Raw genomic sequence first — 15745 nt, 5'->3', positions numbered from 1 at the left:
AAAGCCAAACAGCTTTTTTTGCTGTTGACTCTTGTTTTGAGCTTCTGGTTCAGCACTTAGGAACCGCAGGGTCCGACGTTAAGGTTTTTTCCTACTTGCCCTGCCAGGCAAGTACTTCTCAAATCTACTTGCCCCATCTAAATTCTTACTTGCCCTGCTTTAGAGGTTCTTTTTCTGGCTGTGTGGTGTGTATTTTCGCTCATGACTTATATCTTACGTCAGCAGAGACGCTCAGCCAATGGAGGCAGCAGCACATAAAAAAGCAGCACACTGCAACTGGCCCCTCCGAGGACAGAAACAGGAGAGGAAATACACGATTACAGGCCTGGAGTTAAGATATTTTTAGGGCAAGGCCACTTTGGCCTTTGATAAATACAAATTTATTGGGGCACCAAGGCCAAAACCAATGGCGCAATAACAATATGTGCTAACTACATTGAATGAAGACAAAACAATATATGTGCTGAAAACAGTACTGAGTTTATTATGTTTTACTGCTGTGTTGACTGAACGACTCAGAACATGTTACTGAGTGAACGAGAAACCAAACAAGATTCTTTGCTTCAAACTGTCACATAACATTTACAGCCAAAGTTACACTGCCACCTGGTGGAGACCCCAACACCTACACTGATGAACTACACCAGCAGCTGACCGGTATCTGTCCAAAACGTGACTGGGTCATCTCTGATTTAAAGCCTGATGCAGCAACTTCAGCTACCAAAGAGACACAAGAACTAAAAAAAATCTGTCTGGAGCCACAAAACACATTTAAGTGTTACGGTAACACTGTGTACCGAGTCTAAATGATCCTGTCAACATATCGACATAGGTCTAAACGATCTTTCACAATTATGTTTTACCACGAGACGGCTCCTCTGCAGTGGGCTGTTTCTAATTACATGGTACTTTAACTTTGCAGCGTTGGCAGTCAAACAAATCTGAACACCTACTATTAAATTCTGAATTTTCCACTGAGACTTTTACTTTAATGGATTTGGAATCTATGGTTAACCTCACTGGGGAGACTCAGGACGAGACACTGCTGGGCAAAATTTAGAGAAAAGGCACCAGGTCATGGACGTGTGACGCACATTTTAGTGAATGCACTACTACATTCCAAAGAACTCGATCTTTGGAATCTAATCTAAAAGTGCAGCTGTCGCAACCTGAAAAATAGGCGCTTGGGAACGCATGCTCTGGCGTTTGAGCACGCCTGCCTTGAGTTTACACTGAAAACACTGAATTTGAGGGCGTAAAAAACGTGGCACGTGTTCAACCCTGAAGGCTCCAGAGCAGCAGGTTACCGACTCATGGCCTGATGAAGTGTGGTCACCTGCTGAGGCAGCTGAACCAACCTGTCTGTTTTTACCTGAGGGGACGTGGACAGGTAACGTGAACCCAGGTCGTCTCACCTTTGTCAGAGTGGGAGCGGCTGTCCTCCATCTCTCTCTTCAGACTCTCCATCTGCTCCCCCATCTCCCGACTCCGCTCCTCCGACTCCTTCAGCTTACTGCACACACACACACACACACACACACACACACACAGAGGGAGAGACAGGTGAGGAGGCGGACAGGTGAGAAGAGGGATGGCGTGTGTCTCTGAATGACCTCTGACCTCTCCAGGTTGATGTTGGCGGCCTTGACTTTGCGCAGCTCCTCCTGAACCAGCTGTTTGGCTCTGATCTCGGCATCCAGAGCCGACTGCAGCTCCAGGCGGGCCGACATGTCCACCTTCTGACTGCGCCGCACCTTCCACAGCGGGTCCTGCAGGGAGGGGGCGGGGACAGCTGATCAATGACAACTCTGAATCAAAGCCCCGCCCACAACAGGCAACAACACTGATCATTTAAGGTGCTTTCAGACGGCGAGCAGCTCACTGTCACCATAGAAACCATAGTCACCACAAACAGGACGTGACTTTAACAGATCAGATTATAAACCTGGGTCATCACTGGATCACTGATTAATCAGAAGCTGATTGATTATATGATTCTGATCAGCACTTCCTGTGTGATGAGGTCACAGGTGGACAGCAGTGGTCTCAGGTGTCTGGAAGCACCTGAAGTTTCCCCTCACTGGCAGCAACAAATGGAGCAGTCAGCCAATCAGAGCAGCCCATGCACATAGTGTTGTGTGATCATGATACCTGACCCCATGATTTGGTTGCTGGGTGAAATCATATGGCACTACCCCTCCTGATACTGGAAAACCTGATCTCAGAGCTCTGCAAAGCCCAGAGCCCTCAAGGACTAATGGGACCTCCTCAGAGCTGATGAGGATCCCTGAAGGACTCCTGTACAGGCTGATGTACAAGCCAATAGCCATGCAAGCTTCTTAGACCCCGCCCATAATGAGGCAGAGTGAATCCTGATTGGCTGAAAGCAGTGAATGACACACTCACCCTCCTGTCTCCACCAATTGGAGGCCAAGGCTTCTTAGGAGGCGTGGCCACTCCTGACTCAGGCTGAGACAGCAGATTGAAAGAAAAAAACTACTGAGTACTACTGACACATGTACAACTGACACATGTACTACTGACAGTACTACTGACACATGTACAACTGACAGTACTACTGACGCAGGTACTACTGACAGTACTACTGACGCAGGTACCACTGACACATGTACTTCTGACAGTACTACTGACCCATGTACAACTGACACATGTACTACTGACAGTACTACTGACACATGTACTACTGACACATGTACAACTGACACATGTACTACTGCCGCAGGTACTACTGACAGTACTACTGCTGCAGGTACTACTGACAGTACTACTGACGCAGGTACTACTGACACGAGTATGACTGATATTAAGTCTGACATAAGTACTACTGGCAGGTTGTGAGGGTGTGTGGGTGTTGTTGCTCTGAACTGGCTCATACTGGTTTCAGTGTGTAGGTGTGTGTTACCAGAGGTCGTGGTCCCAGACTGGAGCTGCGCAGAGTTTCCAGTTCCTCCGTCATCTTAGTGGCCAGAGCCTGAAGGTACCCACGGGCGTCCTTCTCATCACTGACCCTGAAACACCACAGACACAGACACGACAGTCACAGAGCGTCCACCACAGACAGACACGAAAGTCACAGAGCGTCCACCACAGACACAGACACGTCAGTCACATAGCGTCCACCACAGTCACAGACACGAAAGTCAGAGCGTCCACCACAGACACGTCAGTCACATAGCGTCCACCACAGTCACAGACACGAAAGTCAGAGCGTCCACCACAGACACAGACACGACAGTCACAGAGCGTCCACCACAGACAGACATGTTAGTCACAGAGCGTCCACCACAGACACGACAGTCACAGAGCATCCACCACAGACACAGACACGTCAGTCACAGAGCGTCCACCACAGACACAGACACGACAGTCACAGAGCATCCACCACAGACACGACAGTCACAGAGCATCCACCACAGACACAGACACGTCAGTCACAGAGCGTCCACCACAGACACGACAGTCACAGAGCATCCACCACAGACACAGACACGTCAGTCACAGAGCGTCCACCACAGACACGACAGTCACAGAGCATCCACCACAGACACAGACACGTCAGTCACAGAGCGTCCACCACAGACACAGACACGACAGTCACAGAGCATCCACCACAGACACGACAGTCACAGAGCATCCACCACAGACACAGACACGACAGTCACAGAGCATCCACCACAGACACAGACACGACAGTCACAGAGCGTCCACCACAGACACGACAGTCACAGAGCATCCACCACAGACACAGACACGTCAGTCACAGAGCGTCCACCACAGACACAGACACGACAGTCACAGAGCGTCCACCACAGACAGACATGTTAGTCACAGAGCGTCCACCACAGACACGACAGTCACAGAGCATCCACCACAGACACAGACACGTCAGTCACAGAGCGTCCACCACAGACACAGACACGTCAGTCACAGAGCGTCCACCACAGACACAGACACGACAGTCACAGAGCGTCCCCCACAGACACAGACACGTCAGTCACAGAGCGTCCACCACAGACACAGACACGACAGTCACTGAGCGTCCACCACAGACACGTCAGTCACATAGCATCCACCACAGACACAGACACGAAAGTCACAGAGCGCCCACCACAGACACGACAGTCACAGAGTGTCCACCACAGACACAGACATGACAGTCACAGAGCGTCCACCACAGACACAGACACGTCAGTCACAGAACGTCCACCACAGACACAGACATGACAGTCACAGAGCGTCCACCACAGACACAGACACGTCAGTCACAGAGCGTCCACCACAGACACGTCAGTCACAGAGTGTCCACCACAGACACAGACACGTCAGTCACATAGCGTCCACCACAGACACAGACACGTCAGTCACAGAGTGTCCACCACAGTCACAGACACGAAAGTCACAGAGCGTCCACCAAAGACACAGACACATCAGTCACAGAGCGTCCACCACAGACACGTCAGTCACAGAGCGTCCACCAAAGACACAGACACGTCAGTCACAGAGCGTCCACCACAGACACGTCAGTCACATAGCGTCCACCACAGACACATCAGTCACAGAGCGTCCACCACAGACACAGACACGTCAGTCACATCGCGTCCACCACAGACAGACACGTCAGTGACAGAGCGTCCACCACAGACACGTCAGTCACAGAGTGTCCACCACAGACACAGATACGTCAGTCACAGAGCATCCACCACAGACAGACACGTCAGTCACATAGCGTCCACCACAGACACGTCAGTCACATAGCGTCCACCACAGACACGTCAGTCACAGAGCGTCCACCACAGACACAGACACGTCAGTCACATCGCGTCCACCACAGACACAGACACGTCAGTGACAGAGCGTCCACCACAGACACAGACACGTCAGTCACATAGCATCCACCACAGACACAGACACGAAAGTCACAGAGCGTCCACCACAGACACAGACACGAAAGTCACAGAGTGTCCACCACAGTCACAGACACGAAAGTCACAGAGCGTCCACCACAGACACAGACACGTCAGTCACATAGCGTCCACCACAGACACAGACACGAAAGTCACAGAGCGTCCACCACAGACACAGACACGTCAGTCACAGAGCGTCCACCACAGACACAGACACGAAAGTCACATAGCGTCCACCACAGACACAGACATGTTAGTCACAGAGCGTCCACCACAGACACGACAGTCACAGAGCATCCACCACAGACACAGACACGTCAGTCACAGAGCGTCCACCACAGACACAGACACGTCAGTCACAGAGCGTCCACCACAGACACAGACACGACAGTCACAGAGCGTCCCCCACAGACACAGACACGTCAGTCACAGAGCGTCCACCACAGACACAGACACGACAGTCACTGAGCGTCCACCACAGACACGTCAGTCACATAGCATCCACCACAGACACAGACACGAAAGTCACAGAGCGCCCACCACAGACACGACAGTCACAGAGTGTCCACCACAGACACAGACATGACAGTCACAGAGCGTCCACCACAGACACAGACACGTCAGTCACAGAGCGTCCACCACAGACACAGACATGACAGTCACAGAGCGTCCACCACAGACACAGACACGTCAGTCACAGAGCGTCCACCACAGACACGTCAGTCACAGAGTGTCCACCACAGACACAGACACGTCAGTCACATAGCGTCCACCACAGACACAGACACGTCAGTCACAGAGTGTCCACCACAGTCACAGACACGAAAGTCACAGAGCGTCCACCAAAGACACAGACACATCAGTCACAGAGCGTCCACCACAGACACGTCAGTCACAGAGCGTCCACCAAAGACACAGACACGTCAGTCACAGAGCGTCCACCACAGACACGTCAGTCACAGAGCGTCCACCACAGACACATCAGTCACAGAGCGTCCACCACAGACACAGACACGTCAGTCACATCGCGTCCACCACAGACAGACACGTCAGTGACAGAGCGTCCACCACAGACACGTCAGTCACAGAGTGTCCACCACAGACACAGATACGTCAGTCACAGAGCGTCCACCACAGACAGACACGTCAGTCACATAGCGTCCCACCACAGACACGCCAGTCACATAGCGTCCACCACAGACACGCCAGTCACAGAGCGCCCACCACAGACACAGACACGCCAGTCACATCGCGCCCACCACAGACACAGACACGTCAGTGACAGAGCGTCCACCACAGACACAGACACGTCAGTCACATAGCATCCACCACAGACACAGACACGAAAGTCACAGAGCGTCCACCACAGACACAGACACGAAAGTCACAGAGTGTCCACCACAGTCACAGACACGAAAGTCACAGAGCGTCCACCACAGACACAGACACGTCAGTCACATAGCGTCCACCACAGACACAGACACGAAAGTCACAGAGCGTCCACCACAGACACAGACACGTCAGTCACAGAGCGTCCACCACAGACACAGACACGAAAGTCACATAGCGTCCACCACAGACACAGACACGTCAGTCACAGAGTGTCCACCACAGTCACAGACACGAAAGTCACAGAGCGTCCACCAAAGACACAGACACATCAGTCACAGAGCGTCCACCACAGACACGTCAGTCACAGAGCGTCCACCAAAGACACAGACACGGCAGTCACAGAGCGACCACCACAGACACGTCAGTCACAGAGCGTCCACCACAGACACATCAGTCACAGAGCGTCCACCACAGACACAGACACGTCAGTCACATCGCGTCCACCACAGACAGACACGTCAGTGACAGAGCGTCCACCACAGACACGTCAGTCACAGAGTGTCCACCACAGACACAGATACGTCAGTCACAGAGCATCCACCACAGACAGACACGTCAGTCACATAGCGTCCACCACAGACACAGACACGTCAGTCACATCGCGTCCACCACAGACACGTCAGTCACAGAGCGTCCACCACAGACACAGACACGTCAGTCACATCGCGTCCACCACAGACACAGACACGTCAGTGACAGAGCGTCCACCACAGACACAGACACGTCAGTCACATAGCATCCACCACAGACACAGACACGAAAGTCACAGAGCGTCCACCACAGACACAGACACGAAAGTCACAGAGCGTCCACCACAGACACAGACACGTCAGTCACAGAGCGTCCACCACAGACACAGACACGAAAGTCACAGAGCGTCCACCACAGACACAGACACGTCAGTCACATAGCGTCCACCACAGACACAGACACGTCAGTGACAGAGCGTCCACCACAGACACAGACACGAAAGTCACAGAGCGTCCACCACAGACACAGACACGAAAGTCACAGAGCGTCCCCTGCAGGTCGGACTCACCACTGGATGATCTCTGCGATCTGAGCCTCCCAATGCGCCACGCTCTCCTTCTTAGACGACAGGTCCTGTAGTTCATCCTCCAACTGGCGATTCTGAGCCGTCAGTTTGTCCACAAATGAACACAGCTGAGAGAGACGTACCGTTACTGAGCATGTGCAGTGACAGTAACAGTGCTACAGATATTCTGACCGACTGATTGATTCTATACAGGCTCACAAGACATCAGACAGCTGCAAGAGACTCACCGATCACATGATAAATAATAATGTATGAATTTCAAGAGAACATTTAAGAAGATTCACAGATTCTTGTGGACTCAGTCCTTCAGGATTTTGTCACCTTGTCAGTTTCAGCCGTCAGTTTGCGATTTTCTTCTGTCAGCATGTTTTTCTCTCGTTCAGATTTCTCCTTCAGAGCTGCAACAGCTTCATCCATCTCAGTTTGTCTGCAGAGACAAGAACAAAACCTGGATCAGGACTCAGGACTGTTCCTCTAGTTTAACCTGGTTTGGGACTCACCTGTCCCTCCAGTTTCACCTGATGCAGTACTCACCTGTCTCTCCAGTCTCACCTGATGCAGGACTCACCTGTCTCTCTTGGCCTTGTCCAGCTTGTCTCGGAGCTGCAGCAGCTCCTTGTTGGCAGCGAGCTGCGCCCCCTCGGACTCCTGCAGGTCTTTACGGAGGTTTTTGATCTCTGAGGAGTGGGCGGAGTCTCTCCTCAGCAGCTCCTCCTCATAGAACAGGACCTTCTTATCGAGCTCCGCCTTGACACGGGACAGCTCCTGCTGAGACTCCGCCCCACCAGCTGCTGCTCCCCGACCCTGCTGAGACTGAGACCAGAACCCCGATCATGTAACGTAAGGACTGGGATCTTTAGGATATATATACGTAACGCTCCATCACAGTGTGTTAGTTTAAAGGATTGAATAAATAAAACTGGATCAGACTTTGGATCAGGTTCAGCTTCCTGTGCGGTCAGAGGAATATAATATGTCACAGAGGGTCCTCACAGGTACAGTAGTGTGAACAGTGTGTGTGTGTGTGACCTCTGACCTTCAGGCTCTGCAGCTCCGTCTCCAGCTGTTTGGAGTAAACCTCACTGTGCTCCCTCAGCTTCCTCTCCTTCGAAGCCTCTGCCTTCGTATCGTCCAGCTGAGCCTCCAGCTGAAAACACACAGAATGCTTTTATTCTGAAGGTTTCCCCCTCCTTCCTGTCCTGTGCAGCTTACATCTTCTCTGAGGCTGCATTCACACCAGAGCCACCGTCGCAGCGATGAGCTGCAGGGTTCAGTTTGTTTATCTGAGCCTTAACGATCTGGAGAATTTATTTGTTTTCTGTAACAGCTTATCCTGTTGGGGGGTCGCAGGGGGTGGAGCCTATCCCAGCTGACATTGGGCGAGAGGCAGGGTTCACCCTGGACAAGTCACCAGACTGTCACGTTCATAAACAGTGACAGCAGGTATAAATATATGTTGGTGTTTGTCGTCCTCTGGTGGTGAACAGGAGGAACTACAGGAGGTTCAGTTTATCAACAGTTTGGTCAGAAACAAAAAGGGCTGGGACTTTAACAAGTTAATTTCAATTAATTAATTACAGAAAAAAATAATGCCATAAAAAAGAAAACGCATTTGATCGCATCTTTCTCAGTTCCCTAATTTCTGGCACACCGGTAACACTGACGCACACACTCCAGCCTGGTGGGTGGCGGTAATGCACCTGAAGAGTGTCTGCCAGCCGCGAAGAAGATGCACAGGATGCATCAGGTTTTTTTAAATCCTAGAAACACAATAAAAATAAAAAAAATCTTATTTTTTTTCTGGGGCTTTCAGCCACACTTTTTGGTTTTCATCGTCTTTACTGAGCAGAGCGTGACGAGTTCACCTCCAGTCAGAACGATGTCTTCACCAACACATTTCATAAGAAGCAGATTTCATTAAACATGACATCATGACCTGAGTCTGCTCAGTCAGCGTCTCCGTCTCACCTCCTTGCGGTTCTTCTCCGTCTTACGGATGTCCTGTCTCATGGCGTCCATCTTCTGCAGGAGGGTGTCCATCTCCTCCTCTTTGTCCCGCAGCTGTCGGGACAGACGCTGTTTGGAGGAGCGGAGGTCGGCCATCCTCTCCGACAGGTCTGAGAACTCCTGCAGGGCCAGCTTCCTCTGAGAGTGAGCCTCCTTCAGCTCCTTCGTCTGACTCCTCAAACGCTCCAGAGAGTCGGCCAGCTGCTGCTCAAACAGGAAGACAGCACACACGTCATACTGGGGACACACTAGGGACACACTGGGGGATATATTGGGGACACACTGGGGGATATATTGGGGACACACTGGGGACATACTGGGGACACATTGGGGATATATTGGGGACACACTGGGGGACATAGTGGGGACACACTTGGGACACACTGGGGATATATTGAGGACATACTGGGGACACACTGGTGGACATAGTGGGGACACACTGGGGATATATTGGGGACATAGTGGGGACACACTGGGGATATATTGGGGACATACTGGGGACACACTGGGGGACATAGTGGGGACACACTGGGAACACTGCATCACACTCATTTCTCAGCTCCTCGCTCACAGACCTGATGAACAGATGTTGACTGACAGCTGGGTCACTGAGTGGCTGTTAGATAAATACCTTGTGGACGTCGTCTTTCTCCTGTTTCAGCGTCTTCACCTGCTTCTCCAGGGTCTTCAGTTTGGAGGCGGAGCTCTCATAGTCCTGTCTGAGTGTGACCGCCTCCTCCAGCTGGTGCTCCAGCCTATCAGAGTCTACCACAGCAGGGGGGGCGGGGCTTACTCACTGTTAAAGACCACCAAAAACTACAAGTGCTACTGCTGCTGCAGCTCCATCACCTACAACATGAACTACCAGCTGCTGCAGCTCCATCACCTACAACATGAACTACCAGCTGCTGCAGCTCCATCACCTACAACATGAACTGCTCTCACCTGCCAGCTTCTTCTTCAGCCGCTCGATCTCCTCGTTCAGCTTCTTGATCTCTTTGTCGCGACTCAGAGTTCCTCCTCGGGCCGGAGCCTGCAGCGCCTGAGTCGACTCTGCAACATACACACAGTGCCACATCAGAGTACTACATCTGAACGACATCAGTACTACATCCAAACTACATCAGAGTACTACATTGGAACTACATCAGTACTACATCCAAACTACATCTGAACGACACAAGTACTACATCCTAGCTACATCTGAACTACATCAGTACCACATCCTAGCTACATCTGAACTACATCAGAAGCACATCAAAGTACTACATCGGAACTACATCAGAGTACTACATCAGACTACTACATAAGACTACTACATCCTAACTACATCGGAACTACATCCGTATTACATCAGAGTACTACATCAGAACTACATCTGAACTACATCTAAACTACATCAGAGTACTATATTGGAACTACATCAGAACTGCATCAGTACTACATCCTAACTACATCTGAACTACATCAGTACCACATCAGAACTACATCAGTACGACATCAGAGTACAACATCAGAACTAAATCAGAGTACTACATCAGAGTACTACATTGGAACTACATCAGTACTATATCAGACTACTACATCAGTACTACATCAGTACTACATCCGAACTACATCTGAACTACATCAGTACCACATCAGAGTACTACATCCGAACTACATCAGTACTACATCAGAGTACTACATTGGAACTACATCAGTACTACATCAGACTACTACATCAGTACTACATCCAAACTACATCAGTACTATATCAGACTACTACATCAGAACTACATCCGGACTACATCAGTACCACATCAGAACTACATCAGAACACTACATCGAAACTACATCAGTACTACATCAGAGTACTACATCAGTACTAGATCAGAACTACATCTGAACTACATCAGAGTACTATATTGGAAGTACATCAGAGTACTACATCGGAACTACATCAGAGTACTACATCTGAACTACATGAGTACCAAATCAGAACTACATCAGTACTACATCAGAACTACATCAGAGTACTACATCAGTACTACATCAGAGTACTACATCAGAACTACATCTGAACTACATCAGTACCACATCAGTATTACATCAGTACTACATCAGAACTACATCAGTACTACATCCGAACTACATCAGTACTACATTAGTATTATACTAGAGTGCTACATTAAAACTACATCAGAACTACATCAGGACTGCATTAGAACTACATCAGAGTACTACATCAGAATTAAATCAGAGTACTACATCAGAGTACTACATTGGAACTACATCAGTACTACATCAGACTACTACATCAGTACTACATCCAAACTACATCAGTACCACATCAGAGTACTACATCCAAACTACATTAGTACTACATCAGACTACTACATCAGTACTACATCCGAACTACATCAGTACCACATCAGAACTACATCAGAACACTACATCAGAACACTACATCGAAACTACATCAGTACTAGATCAGAACTACATCTGAACTACATCAGAGTACTATATTGGAACTACATCAGAGTACTACATCGGAACTACATCAGAGTACTACATCTGAACTACATGAGTACCAAATCTGAACTACATCAGTACTACATCAGAGTACTACATCAGAACTACATCTGAACTACATCAGTACCACATCAGTATTATACTAGAGTGCTACATGAAAACTACATCAGAACTACATCAGGACTGCATTAGTACTACATCAGAGTACTACTTCAGAACTACATCAGTACTACACGGCGGTCCGTGTACTTGCGGTGTCTCACCCTGCAGTTTTCGGTTCAGCTCCTGTTTCTCCTGCTCCAGTCGGCGGATCCTCCTCTCGAAAGCCTCCACTTCCTGCCCTCCTCCTCCTCCTCCTCCCTCCTCACCCTCCCCCTCCTGGCGGATGCCAAGCTCCACCCGGCTGACGGAGCTGCAGTCAGCGAAGCAGCTGTCAGTGGTGTAGGTGAAGCCGACGAAGGGGAGGTGCTGCCCAGTAAAACCAGTGTGAGATACTGGAGGGCCGATGTCCTGCAGAAAAAACAGTCAGTGAGACTCGACGACCGTCACATTCTGGAGTGTGTGTTAGTATACGGATAGGTCATGGGTCAGGACCAGACCGCGGGACTCCAGACAGGACCTGTGAGACTAGAGCCAGAACCTGAGAGACTAAGGTCAGGACCTGAGAGACTAAAGTCAAGACCTCAGAAAGACTAAGGTCAGGACCTGAGAGACTAAGGTCAGGACCTGAGAGACTAGGGTCAGGACCTGAGAGACTAGGGTCAGAACCTGAGAGACTAAAGTCAAAACCTCAGAAAGACTAAGGTCAGGACCTGAGAGACTAAGGTCAGGACCTGAGAGACTAGGGTCAGGACCTGAGAGACTAAAGTCAAGACCTGAGAGACTAGGGTCAGAACCTGAGAGACTAAAGTCAAAACCTCAGAAAGACTAAGGTCAGGACCTGAGAGACTAGGGTCAGGACCTGAGAGACTAAAGTCAAGACCTCAGAAAGACTAAGGTCAGGACCTGAGAGACTAAGGTCAGGACCTGAGAGACTAGGGTCAGGACCTGAGAGACTAGGGTCAGGACCTGAGAGACTAAAGTCAAGACCTCAGAAAGACTAAGGTCAGGACCTGAGAGACTAAGGTCAGGACCTGTGAGACTAGGGTCAGGACCTGTGAGACTAGGGTCAGGACCTGAGAGACTAGGGTCAGAACCTGTGAGACCAGGATCAGGACCTGAGATAATTAAGTAAGCACTTTAGAGACCCGAGTCAGTACCTATAGGACTAGAGTCACGGCCTGAGAGACCAAAGTCAGGACCTGAAGGACTTGTAGCAGGACTGAAGAGACTAGGATCAGAACCTGAGAGACTTTAGTCAGGACCTTAGGGACTAGAGTCAGGACATGAGAGTCCCGACTCACGAACTAAGAGTCTTTGGTCTGGGCCTGAAGATTACAGGCTAGACCCGAGACACTCGAGTCAGGACCTGAAGGACTAAAGGCAGGACCTAGACGACTCGAGCCATTACCTGAAGACTCGAGTCAGGGCCTAAAGGACTTGAGTCTGGACCTGAAGGACTTGAGTAAGGATCTGACAGACCAATCGCTGGTACACTGTGACTAACTGGTTCAGGACTCAGTGTTTGTCCTCACCGGGTTCTTGAGGACGTCGTCATCCACGTCGAAGTTGGAGGTGTCAGTGGGCGAGGACACGTCAGGGATGTAGGGGGCCTCGGTGGACCGGATGTTGTCCCAGTCGATCCCGCTGAAGAATGGGTGGCTCTTGAAGTCGGAGATCCCGTTCAGGCCCAGCCGGCGTTCCCTGGAGCACAGCAGGCGCTGGATCAGGTCCTTGGCATCCTCGGACACATCGGTCACGTGGGAGGGGAACTGGAAACGGTCCTGGAGACAAACAGCGAGGAGAAACAGTGTGAGGGGAGTAAAGAGGACGGACAGAGATAATGAGACAGAAATGGAGAGCAGGACGCCGGCATCTGTCCACTGAGACCCGTTCAGATTTAGAAAAGAGGAAGTAGGACAAGAGTCTGGAGACAAACAGATAACCTGGAAAAAGCAGAGGAGCTGAAATAGGGAGCAGCTCCGCTTATTGTCTGTCCCACGAATCATCATCTGGGGACAGTCCTCACTGTCTTAACTGTCCTCACACCGTCCTCACAGTGCTCACAGTCCTCATAGTCCTTACAGTCCTAACTGTCCTCATGTCCTCACAGCGCTCACACAGAAGATCTGACACTTCTTTGTTTTAGTCTGATTCTATGAAAAATACCTGACTCGACTGGATCAACATTTTAGTCGCTGGACATTTTCAGATGACCTGAGCAGGTGTTTCTCACCTCGTGGTTCATGATCTTGCCATAAGTTTCCACCAGCGACTCGGCGTAGAATGGCGTCTCTCCGTACAGCATCTCGTACATGCAGACCCCCAGAGACCACCAGTCACACTCCGGTCCGTAGCGGCCCATCCCGTCCTCCATCGCCTGCAGGATCTCTGGGGAGATGTAGTCTGGAGTGCCCACCGCCACGGAGGACTGGACCTGCACCGAGATCACAGAGACCACAGAACGAGTCTTTCAGTCTGTCTCTGGAGCACTTACTTCTCTACATTAAAACCAGTTAACTGTCCAGTCAGACCAGTTCACTCTCAAACTGAACCCAGTGAAGCAAAGCTGCTTCACACAGAGACTGAACTCAGTTAACGTTGAACTCAACATGACTATGTGACGTGTTGGTGTGTTACCGTGCCGTCCTCCATCATACGGAGACAAGAGCCGAAGTCTGCAAGGCGGATGTGACCATTAACATCCAGGAGTACGTTGTCTGGTTTGATGTCCCTGTGACAGAACAAACACCTTAAATTAATAACCAGTTCAACTTAAATAACCAATAAAACACCTTAAATCTCCAGTAAAAATCATTATAAAACCAGTCAAATGCCTTCAATAACCAGTTAAAATCAACTGTTAATTAACCAGTAAAACACACTGAAAGACTTATGTTCCTTAGAGGTCAGAGTCAGGGTGCGTTCAAACATGAACAAAGTGAACATGTGATGTTGTGATGTGTTCAGGGACAGTAGGGAGTTGCGTATCATCAGACTTTCAGACCTGTGGTGCCCTGAGTTCAGACTGACAGGCAGGTTCTCCTGTGTGTCTGGATGTTTCTCTGACGTGTCACACGTTACAGTCACGTGACCACGGGGAGCGTTTTCATTTGATCCTTAATATGTCAGTGTTCATGAAAACAGTCGTCACATGTCTGTCTGAGGTGTTTCTGTGTGACCGTTCTCTCAATGGTTTGAGACAGACCTTAATGTGGCTGACACTCAGACACACCAGTACAGCTGTGGAGTCATACTGGTAACACTGGGAGGAGGTCTGACAGACTGGAGCTAACTGGAATGGAACAGGGCCCAGTGTCTGTTTCTGCACAGGAAGGAAGGACGAGGCTGAGCTGGACAGGACATAACTACATTTCCCAGAGGACATTGCTGCCAGGAAGAGCCCACTTCCTCTGACACACACACACACACACACACACACACACACACACACACACACACACACAGTGTACCAGTGACCAGTGTGACCAGTTGTGTGACCAGTTGTGTGACCAGTTGTGTGACCAGTGTACCCAGTGTGACCAGTTGTGTAACCAGTGTACCCAGTGTGACCAGTGTGACCAGTGTGACCAGTGTAACCAGTGTGACCAGTGTAACCAGTGTAACCAGTATGACCAGTGTGACCAGTGTGACCAGTGTGACCAGCGCAGGCTGTACCTGTGGATGTAGTGCTGCTGGTGGATGGAGTGGATGGCGAGCACCATCTCTGCCACGTAGAACTTCGACATGT

At 50.1% G+C, this 15745-nt stretch overlaps 1 protein-coding gene across 5 annotated transcripts in view; it reads right to left on the bottom strand.

Moving 5' to 3' along the window:
- Positions 1-15745, bottom strand: part of cdc42bpb (CDC42 binding protein kinase beta (DMPK-like)) — a 41354-nt gene that overhangs the window by 15336 nt on the left and 10273 nt on the right. For 3 of the 5 annotated variants that reach the window (XM_049589121.1, XM_049589122.1, XM_049589124.1), the window contains exons 5-20: positions 15673-15745; positions 14635-14728; positions 14231-14431; positions 13530-13778; positions 12159-12405; positions 10327-10434; positions 10013-10146; positions 9343-9585; positions 8411-8521; positions 7943-8187; positions 7696-7801; positions 7357-7481; positions 2924-3029; positions 2407-2469; positions 1621-1769; positions 1416-1513 (exon numbers count right to left, since the gene is read on the bottom strand). The exon at positions 15673-15745 is cut by the window's right edge and continues 76 nt beyond it. In XM_049589121.1, coding sequence (XP_049445078.1) covers positions 1416-1513; positions 1621-1769; positions 2407-2469; positions 2924-3029; positions 7357-7481; positions 7696-7801; positions 7943-8187; positions 8411-8521; positions 9343-9585; positions 10013-10146; positions 10327-10434; positions 12159-12405; positions 13530-13778; positions 14231-14431; positions 14635-14728; positions 15673-15745 — 2352 coding nt within the window. The remainder of the gene's footprint in view (positions 1-1415; positions 1514-1620; positions 1770-2406; positions 2470-2923; positions 3030-7356; positions 7482-7695; positions 7802-7942; positions 8188-8410; positions 8522-9342; positions 9586-10012; positions 10147-10326; positions 10435-12158; positions 12406-13529; positions 13779-14230; positions 14432-14634; positions 14729-15672) is intronic. The other 2 variants (XM_049589123.1, XM_049589125.1) reach the window with 1 other exon arrangement.

The sequence above is a fragment of the Epinephelus fuscoguttatus genome, linkage group LG11 (assembly GCF_011397635.1).
Source record: "Epinephelus fuscoguttatus linkage group LG11, E.fuscoguttatus.final_Chr_v1".
Classification (NCBI taxonomy): domain Eukaryota; kingdom Metazoa; phylum Chordata; class Actinopteri; order Perciformes; family Serranidae; genus Epinephelus; species Epinephelus fuscoguttatus.
Note: the sequence above shows the minus strand (reverse complement) of the source record. Positions and strands in the feature narration are given on the sequence as shown.